Genomic DNA, 21155 nt, shown 5'->3' with positions numbered 1-21155 from the left:
TTTAGAGGCATCATATTATGCATATGACTCTCCCGTTTTTGAAGTGGATAGGTTTTCTAATACTACGTGTACACGGATGTATTCGTTTAAAGTGTGAAAAGAGTAGAAACGACTGCCGCCAGGATTACTTGACCTGCGCATTCGCCCTCCTCGCCTACGCGTCGCGTTGCCATGGCGTATTTGGGATCCACTGCTTTCCTTTTAGTCCCCTCCCATCCCGGACCGCCCCCACTCCGTCGCCAGGCCCCGGGTGTCTCCGGAAGGCGGAGCCTTCCCCTGCACCGGCTCTCGGCTCCCTCCCACTTCCACCATGGCTCCTGCGGCGGACAGGCCCGGCTATTGGGGTCCCCCCACCTCCACCTTGGACTGGTGCGAGGAGAACTACGCTGTCTCCTTCTACGTCGCAGAGTTCTGTGAGTTTTTATTCTGTGGCGCACTATTTTACGTGAGAGTGCTCAGCGTGTTTTCTTCCGCCCAAGCACAGCACACCTGCCCAAACCCCTCCGCTGTAGTACAACAAGCGGACAAAAGGACGTTACCGTCACCTTCATTTGAATGCCAACCCCCCCCCCCCCCCCCCCTCCTCCTGCCGTAGGCTGGTAGTCTTCGCGCTCTATCGTGACAGATGAATGAGGGGCATGTTCAGTTCTGCTCTTTTCACTGTCATGAAGCCGGTAGCGTACAGTCAGCAGCAGAGTGCTTGGCTGCCTTCTTCCTGGTTCGCTGGTCACAGCAAAAGGCTGAACAGCTTCACGTTTTCAGATTCTGGTCAGACTGACTCACGACCGTGTGTCCTTCAAAGTGGGTTCTCACAGGCAGCTAGGTGGTTAACGGGAGCCGGCTGGGTTGCTGGGGGTGCATTCTAAGATGGAAACATGAGCACCTACTTTTACAGCAAAAACTCAAAAGCAAACGCCTGCTGCCAAGTGAATCATACAACTGGCATTGCTGTTTGGGAACTACCATTGCCATGCAGTTCTTGTTAGACCGGGAGGATAGCCAAGGGACAACACGTTTCAGCAAGACGATGTATAACAATACAGGTTCGAATCTCGGCCTCACGCTTAGAAACTGATCTCTGGTATTAAGCACGTTATAAAAGAACAATTATAATAATAACTATACACCTGCCTAGGCCAAGTATACAACTCATTGCCATGCTATTAATGACAATAGTGTAATGTACAGTCAAACATTAGACAATATCAGATGTTTAGTAATCATACCTCTCAACTCACCCGCTTTTGGCAGGTGTCACCTGCCACTTAGGCAGTACTCTCAACCGCCAAGCTCCCTACACGCTCATAGCAATCAATGGGTTTTCACCAGCCAAACACAAAATCGGGTGTTTTCACCCGCCCAGGGGCCATGAAAGGTTGAGAGCTATGTTAGTTAGTGGTATGTGGCACTAGACCTCCCAAAAACATAGCTCTCAACTCACACGCTTTTGGTGGGTGTCACCCGCCTTGAAAAAGGCGGACGCACCCGCCAAGCTTTCTGCACGCCCATTCATTCCAATGGGCGTCTCACCCGCCAAAAACAAAATCGGGTGATTTCACCCGCCTTTGCAACACAAATGGTTGAGCGCTATGCCAAAAAAGACTGACTAATGGTATTCCAGCTTAAAAGTTTCCTTGGCATACATTGGACTGGATCAATGTTTTTTTAAGGACACAATAGGAAAATCGTATTTTTTGTTTCCCGAGTGCTTCCAATTTGTTTAAGGAAACAATCATGCTGTTTGTTTGTAAACGTTTTTTTTAAATATTGTCTTGTAATTAATGTCAGAGTTTCTGATAGGAAACGCATCCAGCAACAGAAATCGTGTGTGTGTCTGTGTGTTTATATATATATATATATATATATATATATATATATAATACAAACGTTCAGATAACCGTCATTGCAGAGGTCACTGTAGAACGAGAAATTAAATGGATTATTAATTGAAATGGGTGACTTGCGATAGTCGCTTGCAGCTGCATTGCATAGTTGTTAGTTTTTCACTTGCATTTAAGATATCTTGATTTTTAGATCCAGTTTATATTTTTTAATTGCATTTGCTATTTTGCCTCGAATGATTTTGCTTATTTTATTTTGATTGGTTCCCTATTGTTCAATTTTGTACTTCAATCAAAGATGCACTGAAAACGTAATCTTTCAATGTGATGTCGCCGAGGGGGGAGGTGTCGGGGAAACCGGCACAACCCTATAGTATAGTACCTGAATGAACACAGGCTCAAAGGCATGGATGCATATGAATACAAAATATGAAAAGTAATACTGAGGTAACCATAGAGCGATACTGTACCGATGCTCACTAATGCTGACTGAAAAGCTAGCAACATGTACAAATACTAAATAGGGCCAGGCCAATAGAAACGATGTGGCCCAACCAATGTCAGGCATCGAATCTGTAAAAGCAGCAAACATTCAAAATACATAGTATTTACAACCAGTGCTAGTAATTGGGGCATAGAATCTAAATCCGGAGCTAGTACTAAGTGCACCACAAAGGGGCCCATGATTAGCAGGGTTCCTAATTGCCAGGATCTGGGAGCTATTTAGTTCTTGGGTATATCCAAGCAGAGCCTTGAAACTAAGAGCTGCCAACAGCTACTTCTGACTCCATAGGCAAGTGGTGCCATTAAAACATAGCTATGTAATATTAACTGTGTAGGTTTAGGTATGTGTATAAAAGAGAATAAAGGCACATTTAAGAGACATTGAAAGTATATTGGATAATGTATAACTGGTGATGCCTGATACCGAGGAGCAGCATTTAGCTCCTGGCTAACAAATCCTAATTTTGACCCCTGGATTAGAGGGATGCATGAAAAACTTTCTGAATAGAAAGGATTCAAGTAGTCCCCTAAATTATAAATTGGTGAAATTAGCTGTTCATTTCGTCCTGTAAGGTGAGTTTGTATCTTGTGGATCCACCGTGCTGTAGAGGAGGAGCCAAGTACCTCTACCGGAAGTCCCGCCCCCATTCTGCCTATATGTTGGCAGCTGGAAATTGCGACATTCGCAAAGCCAATAATGGTGCCTATACCGCGAAAAAAGTCCTCGCAACAAGGTATCCATTGAGAATGCCCTATATGATGTACCCGTCTTCTGAGGGAAGTTCTGGAAGAAGGTTGAAGAAAAATGAAAGAGAAGACTGGTGACGTCACATGAAGCAGAAATGACGCACCTAGAATAGATACCAATGAAGAAGGCGAATAAACCTTATAGAATCTGATGGCGAAGTAAAGAATTGAGCAACGTTCCATGTGCGGAATGAAGATTGAACATTCGGAGGAGAAGCACTGAAGAAAATGCAAAGCCATTTCATGAATGTGCAGACACAGTAATGCAAGTAGATGAAATAATCATAAGGCTGGCTATACATAGTGACTAGACTGCAGGCGGTGCTGCCAATATATATCTATATAATATATATAGTTTGTATAGAATCTGGATGTTCCCCGACGCATTTTAGTAAACTTGGACCCTGAGAATGAAGGGTTGACAGTGTGGTGCAGCGGAATGAAACAGCTGATGGCGAAGGAAGATTCAAGAAGGCTTACTTGGCCCAGTGTCAGTAGTCTGGGCCGCCAAGAGCATGGTTATCTACTCAAGGAGATACAATGAACATGAGAAGCGAGCCAAGCTCCTGTTTAGGTGTAACGGAAAAACACTAAAAGTGCCAGGTTTTCTTCATTTAATAGTATTAAATGCAACGAAGGAGCTCAAAACGTGGTCTCCAGTCACATGGTCCGATGAAAATAGACTTTGGGGCGAGCTACACTGAGACCAGAAGATAAGGCCATGCTCTCACTCGCTTTTATTCTCGGGCACAGTGAGCCTTGCAAGGCCGAGTTCAAAGACCATTAATTGAATGGCAGACCGCAGTAGTGATGATGGATGTTGGGCTAATTGGGTGGGGAGGCATGCCAAGCCAACCCCCCAGCATCTGGGGTACCAGCTTGCGTGCTGCTAGTGAGTGGAATATTCCAGAAGGGTACAAGCGTGGCAACCAATTATAGAGGGCCACTTAGCAAGAGGCCCTATAGTTTGAGAAGCCAAAGGAACGTTGTGTATTAGTATGCCACAGAAGATCACTTGCACTTGGGATGGGCTTAGTTGTCCCCTGACCTTCCAATCACGATCCCATACCACATAGAAAGTATACTTGGGGGTTTGTGATAGGCTTAAGAAAAACACCTATCGGTTTTCTTATTTTGCCACGTAGTATGACGTCCGTGATGATGAATTTTTAGTACAAAGTTGTTTTTTCATGTAATGTTTTGAGAGACTCTTGAGTGTGCGACGTCCATTTATGCCCGTTGTACTCTCTGTTTTAACAAGTGTAATTAAAACAGTTGTGTTTTTGCCAAACTTCCTGAGTCGTTCTGATTATTGATGTACGAGTAAGATCTGCATCCCCATCCATCTCAGATACTGTTACCTCGTCTTAAAGGACCTTTGGGTTTACTGCCTCATTGTGAAGTAAGTTGCGATGAACATTAGAGGTGTTTCTGACTCCATTCTGGATCCACAGGATGAAAAAGCCCTTTTCTTGGAATGGCTGATGAGCTTGTTAGGAAAGCCTCTTACCCTTAGTTGTTCATCTAGGTTATCATGGAAATAATAGTCTACGATGGATGTACAGTTGCGACATAATCGCATGTATTGATCGTACAGAAAATTATTTGTCAAGTTCTGTGGGTGGAAGCTATCAAAATTTCAGATGGTATTCCTGTAACAGATTATGGCCACTGAGACTCTGCTTGTGAGAGACTCTGCTCGTGAGAGACTTTGCTACTGTCATATTTTACCACTATCAGATTTAGCCACTGAGATTTCCCTAAAATGAGATTTTGTCACAGTGGGATTCTGCTAATCTGAGACTGGTTTCCATGTCCCTTTGCTGTTGCACATTTTTTTGAAGTCATTTTCTACGAAGAAATTACTTTGAAAAAACAATTCACATTTCTTTTGGTTAAAATGTGGGGTGTCCACCCCAGCCCACCCCTTATCTATACTATTACCCCAACCCCCTGCCCGCCCCTTTTAATCGCTTACCCCTCTGAGTTTTTTCGAAGTCATTTCTTCATAGAAAATACCTTCGAAAAAATGTGCGTCTGTTTAAAAAAAAAAAAATATTCAATACCTTTTAGACTTTGTTAATGTGAGATTTTACCACTATCATATTCTGCCCCTGTAAGGTTTTTTGGCCACTGAGATTCTGCTGTGAGATTCTGCGAATGTGAGACGTTGCTAACGTGAGGTGTTGCCACTATCAGATTTTGCCAACGCAAGGTTTACCCATTTACTAATGGGATATTTTACTAATGTACATGCCCGCTGCGAGTCTCTCTCCAACTCCCCCTGCACGCCCCCATCCGCTGAGAGTCTTGTCTCCCCTGACCTGACTGCAGATCCCTACCCGACTGAGGCTCCCCGTCTGTGCCAGACCGAGCTCCGGCGGTACCCACCCCCTGCGGTAACCTGCCACAGAAGCATACTTCCCTCTTTTGACTTTCTAACCCTTCAGTATTGTGCCCCTGTGATAGCGTAAAATAAGGTGACCCAGAAATACTGTAACCCTGAGATACATACCCCGCTGCTACTGCAACATTGCAATACTGCAAACCTTATGCTGCATCCACCTGATGACATCCTGAAGCTACTTAACCCAGAGCTCTCTTTGGCATTGATATTGCCCTATAACCATCAAAATTACTAGCACCCGGTTATAGATGGCTACAATAAATGCTGCTCAAATAATACCGCCAGCTGAGACGCCAATCGACAAGGAGTTATGTCCTGTAGTCAGGGTACTTATAAAGGATACTCAGGTAGCCAGCTGTGATCTTTAGGTTACTTTAATCAGGTCACATCACAAGGAAAAACTAAGTATAGTCTTAGGGGGAAGCCCACTGGCTCCCACCACCCAGCATATATCATCACCAACTGCCCTGGGTGGAACCTCATACACTCAGCATTCCAATCGGTCACACTCCTTGCATTCCAATCATGACCTCATACCTGCAGAGACACACCATACATTCATCGGGAAGCATTTAGCAAGAGGTTAAACATATATCAGGAATACCATTCCTAACAGGAATGTCACCTATAAATTGCATGGTTGAACAGCAATAGATAAAATCCATTGAGATTCTTAAATCCATTGAGATCCAGCCAACCTACTACGAAATATTAACCTAATGAAAATATCCCAAATCCAAAGAAGGAACTGACAACCAACCAGTAAGCCCTCAACCCAAATACAAAAACCTCAACAAAATGCCACGTACCAGGAAAGATTGAAGCACATGAAGGCACCATATAAGAACAAACCAGATGGAAGAAGACCAGGCATCTCAATCTACCACGCCAAGGAACCCACTAATACCAAGAAACACTAAATTAAACCACCTATTGGAATAGAGCCCCTTTGCATGAACACAACCAAAATCACTTTATGTTTTGCAATACCTACAGCCCAACTCAACAACCAGTCATCATAAACACACCAATCACACAAGAAGGGAGGATGGAAGTACAAGGGAGAGACCGGAGATGGACAGAAGAAATACAACAGAACTAATTGACTACAACACATGATACATCACAACATCACACGATACTGGCGAGAGAACACGTTTAATCAACACAAACCTGCAGCCAACACCAAAGACCAGATCAACCCAAAAGGCAACCTTCTTGAACTGGCTCAATAAAGAAACGGAAACAACAAAACTGTAGCACACACCTCAAAAGCCAAAACCCAAAGCAGGATCAAAAGGAAAGATGAACCCATGCCAAATCAAATTACCAACACCACAGTCAAAGGACAAACTGAGCTCAAGATTCGAAGAAATTCACTGAAACCTAGTCAACACCCAATTTGATGTCACAGCACTGCAATACACCATCTCCTCAATAATGGTGGAACTGACATTCTATTCCTTACTAAAACCTGAGTAACGGAAGAATTCACAGTAGTTGCATATGAATTACTACTCAACAACTTCAAAGAGAAAAGGAAAAAGAGGAGGTCTCACTGCTGTGCACAAAGACCACCTAAATATCACAATAGCACCATTGTTAAATATTCCAATATCAGAATCTCTTCGACAAAGGCACAGACCATCAAACTAATATTTAATTCCTACTCGTCTGCAGGCCGTCGGCATACAATCTGCTTTCTCAGACGCATTGGTAGACACCATAACCAACATTGCCGTAAAATATGACCAGCTGATCCTGTTGCAAGATTTCAATATATGGTTTGGAGAAGAAAATATCAACCCTGCTAAATCACTAACATCTCAACTATCAAAGATGCAGCTACAGCAAATGGTTAAGGGATCAACCCACTCAAGGGTACACACTAGATGCAATTTTCTGCAGAAGAAACCTGGTTGCATCTGCCCCAAATAAACTGAAGTGACCACCTTTTTTATAATACCCTTTGTAATCCAACCGCCAACACAAATACAATCCGACCTTCTGAAAACCCTCCAATTTAGAAAAGAAACTGGAAATCCCAAAACAGTGTGGACCTGTAAGAAGATTCAATTCAACACTACAGCTAAGTCAATGCCTAGTCTGGGATACTGAATGGAAACCCTTATTGATATATCTTTATGTCCAGTTCATGAGTTCTGGATGACTACCCCTATATAACGCCCCTCTCTTAGAATCCCCCTAACCCCACTGAACCAAGAAGTAGTTCTGTTTTGCAAGTTTAAAAGCTTTATTTGAGAAATAAGACAAAATATAGATACCATGCTTTTATAATAAATTAATAATTGATATCGCCCTTATAAATATAATGTTAATCAACAATGGGTAATCTGACACTAGCACACTTCTTTATAATCAATGAGGAGTTAGTATAGGATGGATCAAGTAGCAAAAATACTTTTATGATTTCAAGGGAAAAGCAATGAGGAATAAAATGCAGTACAGAAATACTTGAGATGATTTTAGCAAAAGATAATATAATCACTTTTTCTCTGGCAATTCACCCCCCTCCCCTATGCAATGTAAGACATGGAAGTAGATGGAAAGAGAAGCACACAGTTCTCAGGAATGCAATCAAATACAATACGAAATTCAGTTCCCCCCCCAGCAAGCTTAGAGAAAACCAGTATGAGTTTTAAAACACAGGCCCAAGTGCTTTGAATGTGGTGGCAATGAAGTGAGAAATATGCTGAAAATGCTTTTAATTCCCTTTAGGAGGTTCAGGGTGAGTGAGAGATACTTGGGATGAGTTCAGGCTCACTTTAGCAATGATTCAGAGATGGTGATTAAGAGGCAAACAAATTTTTAGCAAGGAAAGAAATGACTGCTGATGGTTACACGTGGCTGGATTTTTAACCAAATCGCAAATCGCGGTAAAATTCGCGAGTGCGTGAATCGTGATTACGGCAAAAGTATAAGGAGTAGCAAGTCGGTTCTAGGTTTGTTGGAAAGCTAAATTTCGTTCCTATCCCAAACGGTTCCAGAGATACGGACGATTTAATAAAGGTAGTTCTTCGGATTTAAAGTAAACTCAAAATGACAGGTGACAGCTTGCAGCTTCAGAATTGACAGGTGACAGTTGTGCAGTTGTGCCGCTTTACAAATGACAGATGACACGATTTCTAGGAGGCTCTTCTACTTAGGTTAAAATAGTTTGGATTAGATTATTTTAGATTATTTTAACTAAGAGATTGGTTCTGCACAGTTCTGCTAGGTACTCACAATATAAATTTGAAATAGGCCTTGCCACGGATCTGGTCAGGTTTTGGACTGGACTCCGGTTCTGGTCTCGGCACTTCACGGTGATCTGGGTCAGCTCTCTGGTTCTGCTCACAGCGGTCTGGGTCACTCTGGATCTCTTGTCTGGTCTGTCCGGATACAGCGGTCTCTGCACGGCTCCTGGATCCCGGCACTGGTCCTGGCAAAAGTTCTTGGCAAGGGATTCAAGCAGCTCGCCCGGCTGTGAGTAGCTTTCAATGATTTGAGGCCTGCTGCAGAGAACTCAGATTGTGGTTTTAGGCCTCTGATTTAGGTTCTAAAGTATAAGTTCTAGGTTCTGGAGTATGTAGCTGGAGTCAGTCTGGAACTGGTATCTTCTGGATGTTGTGTGGTCCGGCAAAACGCTCCGCAGCAAGTGGATTTGAATCTCGTCTCTAGCTTCCAGTGGCTCTTTTTATGTCTTTTGAAAGTGGGTGTGTGCGCAGCATCACTAAGCCTGCCCCTCTCTACTTGTCATTGGCCCAATTCTCCCCTCTCCCATGATTGGGGGAAGGAAATGTGAGTCAGAGTGATGCTGTAGGTTTTATGGGTCAGAGGATCCTCCCCTGGTCAGTTTGCCCACAAATCTATATTTGATTCAAATACATCCTTACCAGATATACAATTTGTTGAAATTACATGTGCACATTATATATTCCTTATCGTCCATGCTTGTCCGCCTCTGATCTTCCTGGGGGCTTGCATTCAAAAATGACAACATTTTGCGTTTTTTAACTGGTTTTGCAATATCGGACATTTACCCAAATTTACACACATGTGCGCAAGGAATATGGACATTAATTGATGAAGTGTCAGATTTTTAACATGCAGACATTTGGAGTGAGACCCTATTTTCCGCTAGCAACCCCCCAGAATACACCACAGGGTCCTACCGCATCTCAAAATGTTCACAGAAAAATCACAAAAATAATGATATTACTTATATAATTCTGACAAGTCCACACTCTGAGTTATCTATCTTTTTTTAAAATTATGCCCTGGTCAAAAAGGGGTGTGGCTTCCCACATCACAGGGTGAAATAACTGGTTTATCCACTTCCCCCAAGCTCAGCTACTAGCAGAGGCACTGCCCCTCCCAGTTTCCCCTAAGAGGAAGCCCCTATAACATCAATTGGCATACAAACTAATTATATCTCTGTGTGATGTTATTGACCTTTAAAATGAATCCTTTGATGCTAGGTGAGAGTACATCTTTGACGTCAGCCTCGAGGCAGGCAGCAGCATGCTTTCATGTCAAAAGTCTAAATTGTTGCTAGTTGAACAGCTGCCTGAACTAATTGCTACCTTCCTTCGGCCACTGCATGGCTGCCCCGGGCTCATCACTGACAAAATTACTCGCAAGAAGTACAGACACTCCGTCCCAGACATGTTCTCCTTCAGTGGACTTTCCATGAACAGCTTATAAGAAATTATTCAATTACAGCATCGTGACTTTGTGAAATTCGACCATTTTGTATTTATAGAAACCATCTTGGGATCTGCTTGGCTATGTCTTATTCTGAATTCCTGGTTATTACAAAATGGTTGCCCGATCTATTTTTGATCAGAACTCCCCCCAATATAACATTTGCCTGAGTCCAGGACAGGCCTTTGTTCAACTCCCTGTAGTCCCCAGCTGCTCCACCCCTAATCTAATCAACAAGGCCATGTGACCTCAGGATGCAGCCAGGCCCGGCAGCCAGGCCTGGGAACACAGCTGTTGATCCAGTATCAACTCCTGTCGGGGGTAGTTGTCAGGCAGAATTCAGTTTCATTAAGCCAGGTTTCAGCTAAATCTCACTTTTTGTTCCCAGTTTTCTACATTCAAATCAAACTGACAATTTTTACATATACATTAAATAATTACTTCCTTCAAGTCATTTCAGAATATAGTTTTACATTGTATCCACCTCTTAGCAAGTCTTTCCTTGGTCTGGTTTTGTTTCATTTGTTCAGTTTTACACAAAAGTCTGGTGGTTTTAAAACGCCGGCTTTCTGATAGTGGTGAGTACTGGTAATGCAACCATGTTTGGGATTAAGAAAATGAATTCCCCACAAGAAGGTTGTATCTTTGGAGTGGTCTCGTGCCAACTGCGCAGTTCTCATATTCTGGCGTGAATGTGGGCGGCGATAGCTCATCCCCACATCCACCCAGTCTATTGATTTAGTTTGTTCTGGGATAGAATGGGCGGCGACAGCTCATCTCCACATCTACCCAGTCTATTGATTCAACATGGGTCAAAACCCATGACAAATCCCCACGCCCGACTGCGCTTTGATTCAAGTCAAGGGGAAGTCGGGTGCAAAGGAGGTTTTGAGCCCTTGCGCTGGTATGTCCCCATTATCTTCTTCCAATCCTGTAGGGGGCACAGTTCAGCATCTTTTCTTCCCTCCAGTCGATCAATCAGTTCTCCTTGCTGGTCCTGATGGGAGGATTGGGCAGTACCCTGGGCCCCTCGGGTCTCGGCTCCCGGTCCCCGGTCGTCCTCCTTGGTCAGTCTCCAGGTTTTCTTTCTCCTAGGACGACAAAGGAAAAGCGGCAATACCTATTCGTAGACATTTTTCCACCACTATTAATGGTGTGGCAGACATATACATTTTATGCTTAACTTGTTTCTCAAAATGTTATCATTCAAAGACAGTGGCTTACAAGAGTATAATATTTTATAGACTATATGTGGGATATTTTAGGGTTGGAACTGAATTAATCTGGAACGGTCCCCTCTGGTATTGCAGAGGACTCCTCCAGTTGCTGCAGAGTGTGCCTGGGATGGCAACACTTTAGCTGATTTATATGTACCCACTTGTCTTCCCCCTCTGCCAAACCGCCTTTGTGGATGCGGATCTTGTAGGCCACAGGGGAGATCTTTTCTATAATTTCAAACGGTCCCTTCCATGTAGGCAAAAATTTTCTCTGTTTGGCCTGGTTTCTTTGGAAATTGTATAGATAGACCCGATTACCCACCTTATATTCCTTTCGGGTAGTTTTTAAATCATAGTGGGTCTTCATGCTCTTGGCTGATCTTTCTAGGTTCCGCTGAGCATAGGCAAAAGCATGCTGAAGGTGTTTCCTTAAATTCTCCACATACTCATAAGTTGTGGAGGCATTTATCAACGTTTGCTCTTGGGTTCTGTAGAGTAGATGCTGGGGAAGCACCATCTTGCGGCCAGTCATCAACTCAAATGGCGACATTTTGGTTGCAGATGAAGGGGTAGATCTGATGGCCATTAGGACCAGAGGTAATCGGATATCCCAACTTGGCCCAGAATCTGCCACAAACTTTTTTAAGATGCTCACAATGGTTCGGTTATATCTCTCCACTGCTCCAGAAGAAGCTGGCCGGTAAGCAATATGTAGCTTTCTTTTGACCCCCAGTATCTCCCACATCTTTGTCATTACTTCACTGGTGAAGTGGCTACCCCTGTCTGACTCAATCCTTCGAGGTAGACCAAAACGGGAAAAGATGTGGTTAATCATCAGGGCAGCTGCTGTTTCTGCCTTGCAGTTTGGGGCTGGGAGACATTCCACCCACTTGGTAAACAAGCATGTAACGGTCAACATGTACTTGTTTCCTCTAGACGAGCGAATCACAGGGCCTACAAAGTCGATTTGCAAATCTGACCATGGCAGTGTCATCCCCCTCTATTGGAGAGGCGCACGGTGTGTAAGGATGATGGCTGAAATTGTGTACTCACAAGACACCCCTTCAAGTATTGGTCGAGGTCCTGCCCCATGTGTGGCCAGTATGCAACCTCTCTCAAGATTTCCAGTGTTGTGTGAAAACCCCTATGACCGGCGGTGGCAGCATCATGGGCGTGACTTAACATCAGGCTTCGGAATGAGGTAGGAACCACTCTGGCACCCACTGATCATGGCCAGCTTGGGATTTCCTTACCAACAAACCGTCTTGGATTCGGAACATTTTTGGACATTTCATCAACACTCTAAGGTCCTCTTTCCCAATGTAATCGGTATCCGTCAGCGGAAAGTTCTCAGGGTCCTCAAGGTGTTGGTAAAACTTACCAATAATTGGATCCCCCTTCTGAGCTGTAATTAAATCAGCATCAGGGGTCTCCTTACTCCATTGTGCAGTTGAAAGATCATTGTGAGCATTTATATGGGACCTAGTGATAACGGTGACCTGGATTTCCCCCAACAGGGACTCTATTTCGATTAGATCCCCTTGCATGGCCCCGGTTTTGGCCAGCTGATCAGCTAAGCCATTTCCAGTTTTGTCTGGTCCCTCTACTTTGGAATGACCCTTGATCTTCTTCCAGTAGATGGTCATCCCATTCGAGGTGACCAGATCATCAATGTTTTGGATTAACTTCCCATGTTTCAGGGGTTTGTTATTAGCGCATAACATGCCTCTGGTTTTCCAGTTGACCAGGTGATCCACGAACCCGTTCCGTACATAATCCGAATCTGTGATTATGACCAGTTCGTGGAGTTGATGCTGGACAGCAGTGAGGATGGCCTGATGCACAGCCATCAATTCTGCCACCTGACTACTTCGGGGACCAATTTTGTATCCAGCGGAGGGTTCTGGGAACTCCTTCACCCATGCATTCCCTACGCCAGCCAACAGTTCTTTCTCCCCGTCGTTGTCAACATGGTAAGAGCATCCATCCACATAGACAGTGGGCATTCCCACACACTTGTCTTCTTCAAAGACTTTGTGTGGGGAATTAAGGTATGCCGCCATGTTGTCCTTGATTTTTAGACTCTCGTCCTCGAGTCAGTTTTCTCACAGTTTTTTCTGGCACAATCATGCAAGTCAGCCAGACCTTGCGCGAGGGGACTCTTCTTGTTTTGGCCATATCTGACCTCCACAGGAAAGCCTTGCATTGTCAGAATCCAGGAAGTAATTCGGGAATTACTCACATTTCCGGCCCGGATTCTGTCACTTTGGAGATATTGCAGAGGCTGGTGTGGAGTCTCCACTATGATGTGTACCCCCTGGATAAACGGGCGGTAATTCTTCAATGCCCACACCGTTGCCAGGAATGCCTACTCACCATCGTTGAATTTTTCCTCCACAGAGGATAAAGTTTTGCTCGCATTGGAGATTACTTTATTGACCTTGTCATGCTTTTGGTATAATACTGCCGTCAAGCACGTATTAGAGAACCCCGTCTCCAGGAAGAACTCCTTGTTTCTGACATGGTAAGCTAGGCAAGGCGCTTGTGAGAGGCTTCTTTTGAGTTGTCTTACCGCCTCAGATTGTTCTGGACCCCATTCCCACTTGACCCACCCCTTCAAGAGATGAATCAGGGGTCTAGTGATCTCTGCGTAGCCTCCAATGAACTTTCTGCTGTAATTAGTCAGTCCAAGGAGGCTCCTTAGTTCCCGCAGAGTTGTGGGGTCTTTCAGTTTCTGAAGTGCTTACACTTTCTTTTCCTGGGGACAGAGACCCTGAGGAGTAATCTCATGCCCCAAGAAATTAACACGGGTTCTACACCACTGTTCTTTCTGGAAGGAAAGTTTTGCTCCGGCGGCCCTCAACTGCGTCAGAACATAACAGATCTCCGCTATGTGTTCTTCCACAGATTAACTTTTGATGAGGACATCATCTACATAAGCCAGGTTACCCCTCGCACCCAGGTCGGGCATGGCCTTATGTAGGAAAATGTTGAATTCATTGCCGGAGTTGAGGTATCCGAAGGGAGTCCGGGTCCAGGTGTACTGCTGGCCCCCAAAGGTAAAAGCCAGTTTGTATTGGTCCTCCCTACTGACAGGCACGGTCCAGTATCCATTGGTCAGGTCTATTGCAGTGAATACTTGTGACCCTTGAATCTGGGCCAGCCCTTGGTCAATGTAGGGCAGAGGCCATCGGGAAGTATGGACCCGTTTGTTGAGCTCCATAAGGAAGGCGCAGAGTCTCCACTGGCCGTTTGGCTTCAATATTCCCAGCACCGGATTATTGAAGGTGCTGTGTACTGGATGTATTATTCCCCGGGACTCAAGGTTCTTAATTATTTCAGTAAGGGACTCCATGGAGGCGAGAGGCAAACGATATTGCTTCACAAACACTGGAGTCATTCCAGGGTCCGTGGGAATTGTTGTGTGGATGTCGGTGCGGCCACAGTCATATGAGTCTACCGCAAAGAGATCTTGGAAATCCAAGAAAACTTGTTTTGACTTTTGCTTTTGTTCCAGAGTCACACAGGCATCAGCTAGGTTGACTCTCTCTTCCACCATCTGCCTGAAGCCTGGAAAGACTTCTGGTTTGGCTATCTCAGCGGCCTCCTCCAGCTGGGTGGAGAAGTCCCTGGTCAGAGTGCTGATTTGGACTGGAGGCCTCAGGTGGGAAAGGCAACCCTCATGGACCTGGAAAATCACCTCATCCCTCCTGAAGTCACAAGTCACATCTTCCTTACCATAGGTGCAGGAAGTGTACACCAGGAAGTTCCCCCCCATGCCGGGTAAAAATCCTGTCTGGTGTTGTATTGTCATCACTGTCACTGTCAAAACAGTCCTTGGGGATTGGTCCTAACAGTTCATTTTCTAAATCGATGGAAAAATGTCCGCCATCAACCGCCATTCCAATAATGGTGCCTGCGGCTAGAGTAATACTCTTTAAGTCGCTGTTATCCACCTCTATTAGAATGGTGTCATGTTCTATGTTGACTAATGGAGTTGGGTTTACCCCCAACCCTTGCTGTTGGAGAGAAGCGTTTAGATGTATGTAAGCATCAGGGTTTTTCAAATGTTGTCCTCTTTTAACTTTCACTTCCAGGGAGAATTGTCGGGTCCTTTCTGGGATGGTGACTTCCTCTTTGATCTGAATTTCAACTGCATAAGGTAGCAATTGAGCTGACCTAAATGCTTCTTCTGCATCATCAAAGCCCACGGGATTATCCGCTAATCGGGACCAAGCTTTGAAGTTTATTAGGTCCAAACTAATGGCAAAGCGATTGAGAATGTCACTGCCTAAGTAAAAGGCGGCAGTGACGTCTCGCACGACCCAACAATTATGGACTATGCTCTTGTTGCCAATGGAGATTTTGAGCATACACCTGCTTGGCAGGAGATGTTTGGAATTAGGTGCTTCCAGGTCCATTTCCCATTTGTCTATCAGTTTGAATGCGGGAATGGCTGGATCTTTTGGGAGTTGGCGGAACATGGCTTCGCTGATGACGCTCTTACCGTTGTTCACACACACTCGAGCGAGAACAGAGTCCTTCCCATCATTTAACTGGACAGGGATGAACATCTGCTCTCCAATTTGCTGAATATCAGCCAGGCTCTGAGCTGATTTCACATCTTTCTGGACTATAGGACTGGGAGTGTCCGATTGTGGATTAGTAAAGAATTTCAGGGTGTTTCCTTCCAGTGTGGAATACCACCTTAAACTGGAAGGAAGGTTGATTTTCAGAAATAGAGAGGACCCCCCATCACCAGTCTGTTGTCCTACTGCTATTACTGTCACATCTGGAGTTTGGTTCTGGAAGTGAAATTCTACTTGGTCAGATTTTTGTTCAACCATGTGGCAGGTGCCGTTTAAACTAACATGGTTGACACTCTGTTTTAATTTTATTGGTCGGCTAGTCTGGGTTCAGAGGACCTTCTTTATGCAATCTATTAGGGGTGACAACCTTCTCAGGAGGTCATTCCCTAGTAAACAAGGGGTGCCCTCTGGAGTCACTACTATGACCGGGTGTTTCACCTTGTGTCGCCCAATTTTGATGTCCAAATCTACAGTCCCCTCGACAGGAATCTCCTTCCCGTCAAAGTTCTGCAGTTGTCCAGGAAGAGAGGTGAGAGGAATACGGTAATTCTCCCCCCTTCCTGCATTTAGTTCCTCAAAGGCCCCTTTGGACAGAAGGGTAGCTTGGGATCCAGTGTCCACCAGTGCCAAAATTGTACCCTCCCCCTGTACTTGTACCGGGGCATAGTATCTTCCCTCCTTCTCCTCAAGGGGGCACAGATAATGCACATTTTTGGACAACTGGTGGGCTAATTTTCTGGTTTTGGACATGGCGAGAGAAGAGATTTGGGCAGAATTCTGTGGAGAGTCTTGGGAATCTGAAAGACAAAGTTGGCAACTGGAGATCAGAGCCATTGTGGGTTCCCCTGGTTCTGGTTCTGGGCCACCCCCCCTTTTTGGAGGCAGTCACCAGGATGGGTTTGAACCAGGGGATTTTGGTATTGTCGGTTCTGGGATGAGATGATGGGCGGCGGTAGCTCAGTCTCCACATCTCCCCAGTCTGGATTGGAATCCCTTGGGACCCATTTTTCCTTGGGAGGAGTTCCCCCATCTCTGAAGGAGCAGATCCTTTTCCCAGGATCTTCTGAGGATCCCTCTCCCTCAAATTGGAAGACCTGTACCTCCTCTACAAAGTGGGTCTTTTTGGGTCCTTTGTTTCTCCTACCCCCCCTCTGCTCCTTGGGAGGCAGGCTTTCGGGGGCAGGAGATTTTGTTTCCGGTTCCTGGTTTTCCAGGGGCTGTTTACAAGTTGGGAAGGAAGCTTCCTCCAAGGCTTTATACCCCCCTTCCCCTTGTGCCTCCTCCCTGGGAACCGGTGGGTTATCGGGGTGCTGCCCCCGTCATTGTTCTGGAGCACCAGGTCCAGAGTTTGGGGCATTGTGTGGTGGCATGCTCATCTGAGGGTTCTGTTGAGCCCTCAGTATGTGACCCAGATCCCGTGCCATATTTTGGACCTGGCGCTCAAGTTGTGAAACCCGCTCAGGCTGATACGGGGCTCTATTTTCTCCCCTGGGCTGATCCCGGGAAGGGTAGCTATCCCTTCTCCGGTAGTACCCCTGGTTGGGAAGATTTTGGTACCCCTCCACCCTTGGCCTCCCCTCTCCCGGATTAGGTTGTCTGGGCTCAGGGAATTGAGGAAAGAAGGATGGATGATTTTGGGGCTGGAAATTGGGTGGATACCTGGGGAAATAGTTCTGCCCAGGATTTGGAGAATTTCTGCCCTCCTGTGGGAAGTTGGGAGGGAAGTTCCCTGGGTTAGGTGTTTGGCCAGATCCCCCCCCTTGGGCTGGAGGAGTCCACACACAACCCAGGATTGGTCGGTTTCCCTTATAGCGGGGACTTGCATAGTCAGGGGAGCGGGGGACCCCATTTGTGGGACTATCTCCTCGACTCACTGTCTGTGACTGGCCCGAGGGCCTTCTGGGCTGTGAATTATTTGGTGCAGGCAGGTTTTTAGGCCCCCCCATCTCCAAATCTAAAACGGGGGCAACCTTTACCTCTGCCACCTTGGCAGCAGCAGGGGTGCTGTTGGTTTTGGGGTTTTTCGGCGCATTATTTTTATTTTCGATAGGCTTCTGCACCTCATAGATCCGGGTAGCCTGTTCAATGACCCAGTCTAAAGATCTTTTCTCATGAAAATCTCTCACGAGCTGGGTCATTATATATTTAGGGAGAGCATGGAAAAATGTATTGACAAACTCTTTGCTGTCTGTGCGCACCCTTCTGGTGGTCTGCGCAAAAGCACACTTTAATTCTTGCACAAACTCTTGTGGGGCCTGATCCTCCCCACATTGCAAATTGTAGGCTGCCTTGCGAGCCTCTTGGGGATTTCTGTGCACAGAAAAATGTTTCAAGATGGCCACCCTGTATGTGGACCACCTTGAATGATTTTGGTCCTCCAGCCCCGCAAAGAAACTGGAGTACTCTGGTCAGAAGGTCCACTGTACATATTGAATACATTTTTGGCTGTCCTTCAAATGAAAAGTCTCCATCATTTGCTCAAACATCTCTAAGTGCTCCCAAACAGAATACTTGGCGTTCTTATGATAAGGCGTGATAACACGCCTTATTGCCTTTATTTGCTTCAATGGGTCCTTAAGCAAGGCCCTTTTTGCCTTATTGGCCTTTTTAGTTTGGGTAACCCTGGTCCATTCATCCTCTGACTCAGAGGCACTGCTTCCAGAGGTTCCTGTCTGATCTTCCAGGTTTTCCCAGATTCTGCGAGCCTGGGAATGGCTGGCAGAATGTGGGGACCTGGTCTCCTGTGTCCTGCGCCGTTCAGAGGAGTCTTCAGATTCCTCCTTGCTGCCAGGATTTGATGGGTACCCCCCCCACTGACCTAACTGGGCAGAAGTTTTCAGGATGCTCTTAATGTGCCTACTCTCTTGGGGTTCCCAACTAAATTGCACTGTGCTTGGGTGCCCATACCCGGATGCCCGCCCCTCCATTCCTGGGAGGTACTGGCCTATGAGCCCCATACTTCTGGTTGGATAGTAATCTGCCATCCCTGTGGCCTGGTGCTCATGTGCGCCAGGGGACATGGGGTTGGCAGAGTCCAGGGACTGAGAGATATGAAGGCCTCTGGTACTAGGGCTCCTGAGGTTATGCTCAGGAGTCTCCCTCTCCCAGCGAACCTGGTCTCTATCCGCCCCTGCTCCCTGTTGCAATGCAAGAGCCTGCGCTTTCAGTTCCTCAGTTAAGGCCTTACTAGACTCTATCAGTCTCTCCTGCATCGCTACCTGTTGCTGGAGCCTATCATTGTGCTGACAGAGAGCCTCATTTTCTCTCTGTGCCTCCTGATTGGTCCTGGAGTACTGGGCCAGTCTCTGCTGCAGGAGGGTTACCTCCTGAGCTGTGTCCCTATTGGCCTGCTCCTTTCTTGCCAGAGCATCCTCCACCCTCCTGGTGTGCTCTAAGTCTGGTGTTCTTTTTGGAGGTCACCCAGTCCCTGGAGGGCCAGGTGATTTTCTTCCATTTTCCTTTTTAAGTGGCAGACTTCCTGGCCTAAGGTATCCCTTTCCTGACTAAGAGTCTGCATCTGTGCCGCCAGGTCGTCCCTTTGCCTTTGGAAGGCACCAGCTTTCTGGTGTTCTTCATCAAACTCTGCCTGGGTATCCAGGTCTTTCAAAATCAATTTATTGCTTTCCTCTTTCTCTCTGTCTAGTTGGATTTGCAGGGTGGCTACCTGCTCTGTGCATGCCCTGTTCAAATTGATCTGTTGCTCCAGCTTTTTCTGGCTCTGCAGTAAGGAGTCCAGACTGTCTTGGTGCTCCTTCTGCAAAGCCAGAATTCTGGTATCCTGGTCCGTCTTTTCCTGTTGCAGGATATCCATATCCTTCTTTATTTTAATGATGTACTGTCTACTCTCATTTTCGGACTCCTGGCTTCTGTGCAGCCTCTGCTCAGAAGAGTCTAGATCAGATTGGGCCTTCTGTAATGCCAGCAGTTGCCTACTCGCCAGATCTTGGCCTTCAGCACATTTGTCCTGCATGGCTCCCATATGTAAATATAAATATGCCGCTACCCTGGCAATCTTGTTGTGCTCATCCTTGGTCTTAGGGGCCATATATAGTTCACTCAGGGCCACATGTAAGGGACCCTGGTCCCTCCATATATCTGACCCTGTTGCAGGGATCTGGGGTGTGATTGCCTGCAACCAGACCGTCTGGTCCTGATGAGTCCACTCACCTCTCACAAATAGCTTATGTAAGAAGTGCTCTCTGGCTATTTTCATATCTACCAAGGTCGTCATTCTGGAATTTGAGTTCCTACCTGACTTACAGAAGTTTGTATTTTATTTTTGCAAAACAGACCTTTCCCTTAGAGCGTCCTTTTGAGGAGTGCTTTACAGCGTAACACAGCGTGGTGATCCGACCGGATGTATGTATCTTGTCAGTTAGCACACTGTATTAATCTGCACAAGTGATAGATCTAATCCGGAATCCCCGGCTACGAGCCCCCAATTTGTAAGAGGATTCAATTCAACACTACAGCTAAGTCAATGCCTAGTCTGGGATACTGAATGGAAACCCTTATTGATATATCTTTATGTCCAATTCATGAGTTCTGGATGACTACCCCTATATAACACCCCTTTCTTAGAATCCCCCTGACCCCACTGAGCCAAGAAGTAGTTCTGTTTTGCAAGTTTAAGAGGTTTATTTGAGAAATAAGACAAAATATAGATACCACGCTTTTATAATAAATTAATAATCGATATCACCCTTATAAATATAATGTTAATCAACAATGGGTAATCTGACACTAGCACACTTCTTTATAATCAATGAGGAGTTAGTATAGCATGGATCAAGTAGCAAAAATACTTTTATGATTTCAAGGGAAAAGCAATGAGGAATTAAATGCAGAAATACTTGAGATGATTTTAGCAAAAGATAATGGGCCTCATTACACGGTAGGCGGTAAGGTAATACCGTTACCGGTAACGAAATACCGGTAACTTTATTTTCCCAAGCTGATCACGACCCGGACCCACCGCTATTAGTGGACCCGTAAAGTACGGCGCCACCAATAGCGGCGTGGCCGCTTGCGCGCGACCCCCACACCGTAAATAGCGCCATGGCGCTAATAGCACGCAATCACAACCCATGCGTACACGGCAATACCGGCATCCCAAAGACCCAAAAAGCATTTACCAGCATGG

The 21155-nt window shown here is 45.7% G+C and overlaps 1 protein-coding gene across 1 annotated transcript in view; it reads left to right on the top strand.

Moving 5' to 3' along the window:
- Positions 1–229: 229 nt before the first annotated feature.
- Positions 230–21155, top strand: part of ACER3 (alkaline ceramidase 3) — a 435473-nt gene continuing 414547 nt past the window's right edge. The window contains exon 1 of the mRNA XM_069640008.1: positions 230–413. Coding sequence (XP_069496109.1) covers positions 311–413 — 103 coding nt within the window. The 5' untranslated portion in view covers positions 230–310. The remainder of the gene's footprint in view (positions 414–21155) is intronic.

This window comes from Ambystoma mexicanum, chromosome 7q (assembly GCF_040938575.1).
Source record: "Ambystoma mexicanum isolate Mex_15411 chromosome 7q, UKY_AmexF1_1, whole genome shotgun sequence".
Classification (NCBI taxonomy): domain Eukaryota; kingdom Metazoa; phylum Chordata; class Amphibia; order Caudata; family Ambystomatidae; genus Ambystoma; species Ambystoma mexicanum.
The sequence above is the reverse complement of the archived record's forward strand: the minus strand, read 5'-3'. Positions and strand labels throughout refer to the sequence as shown.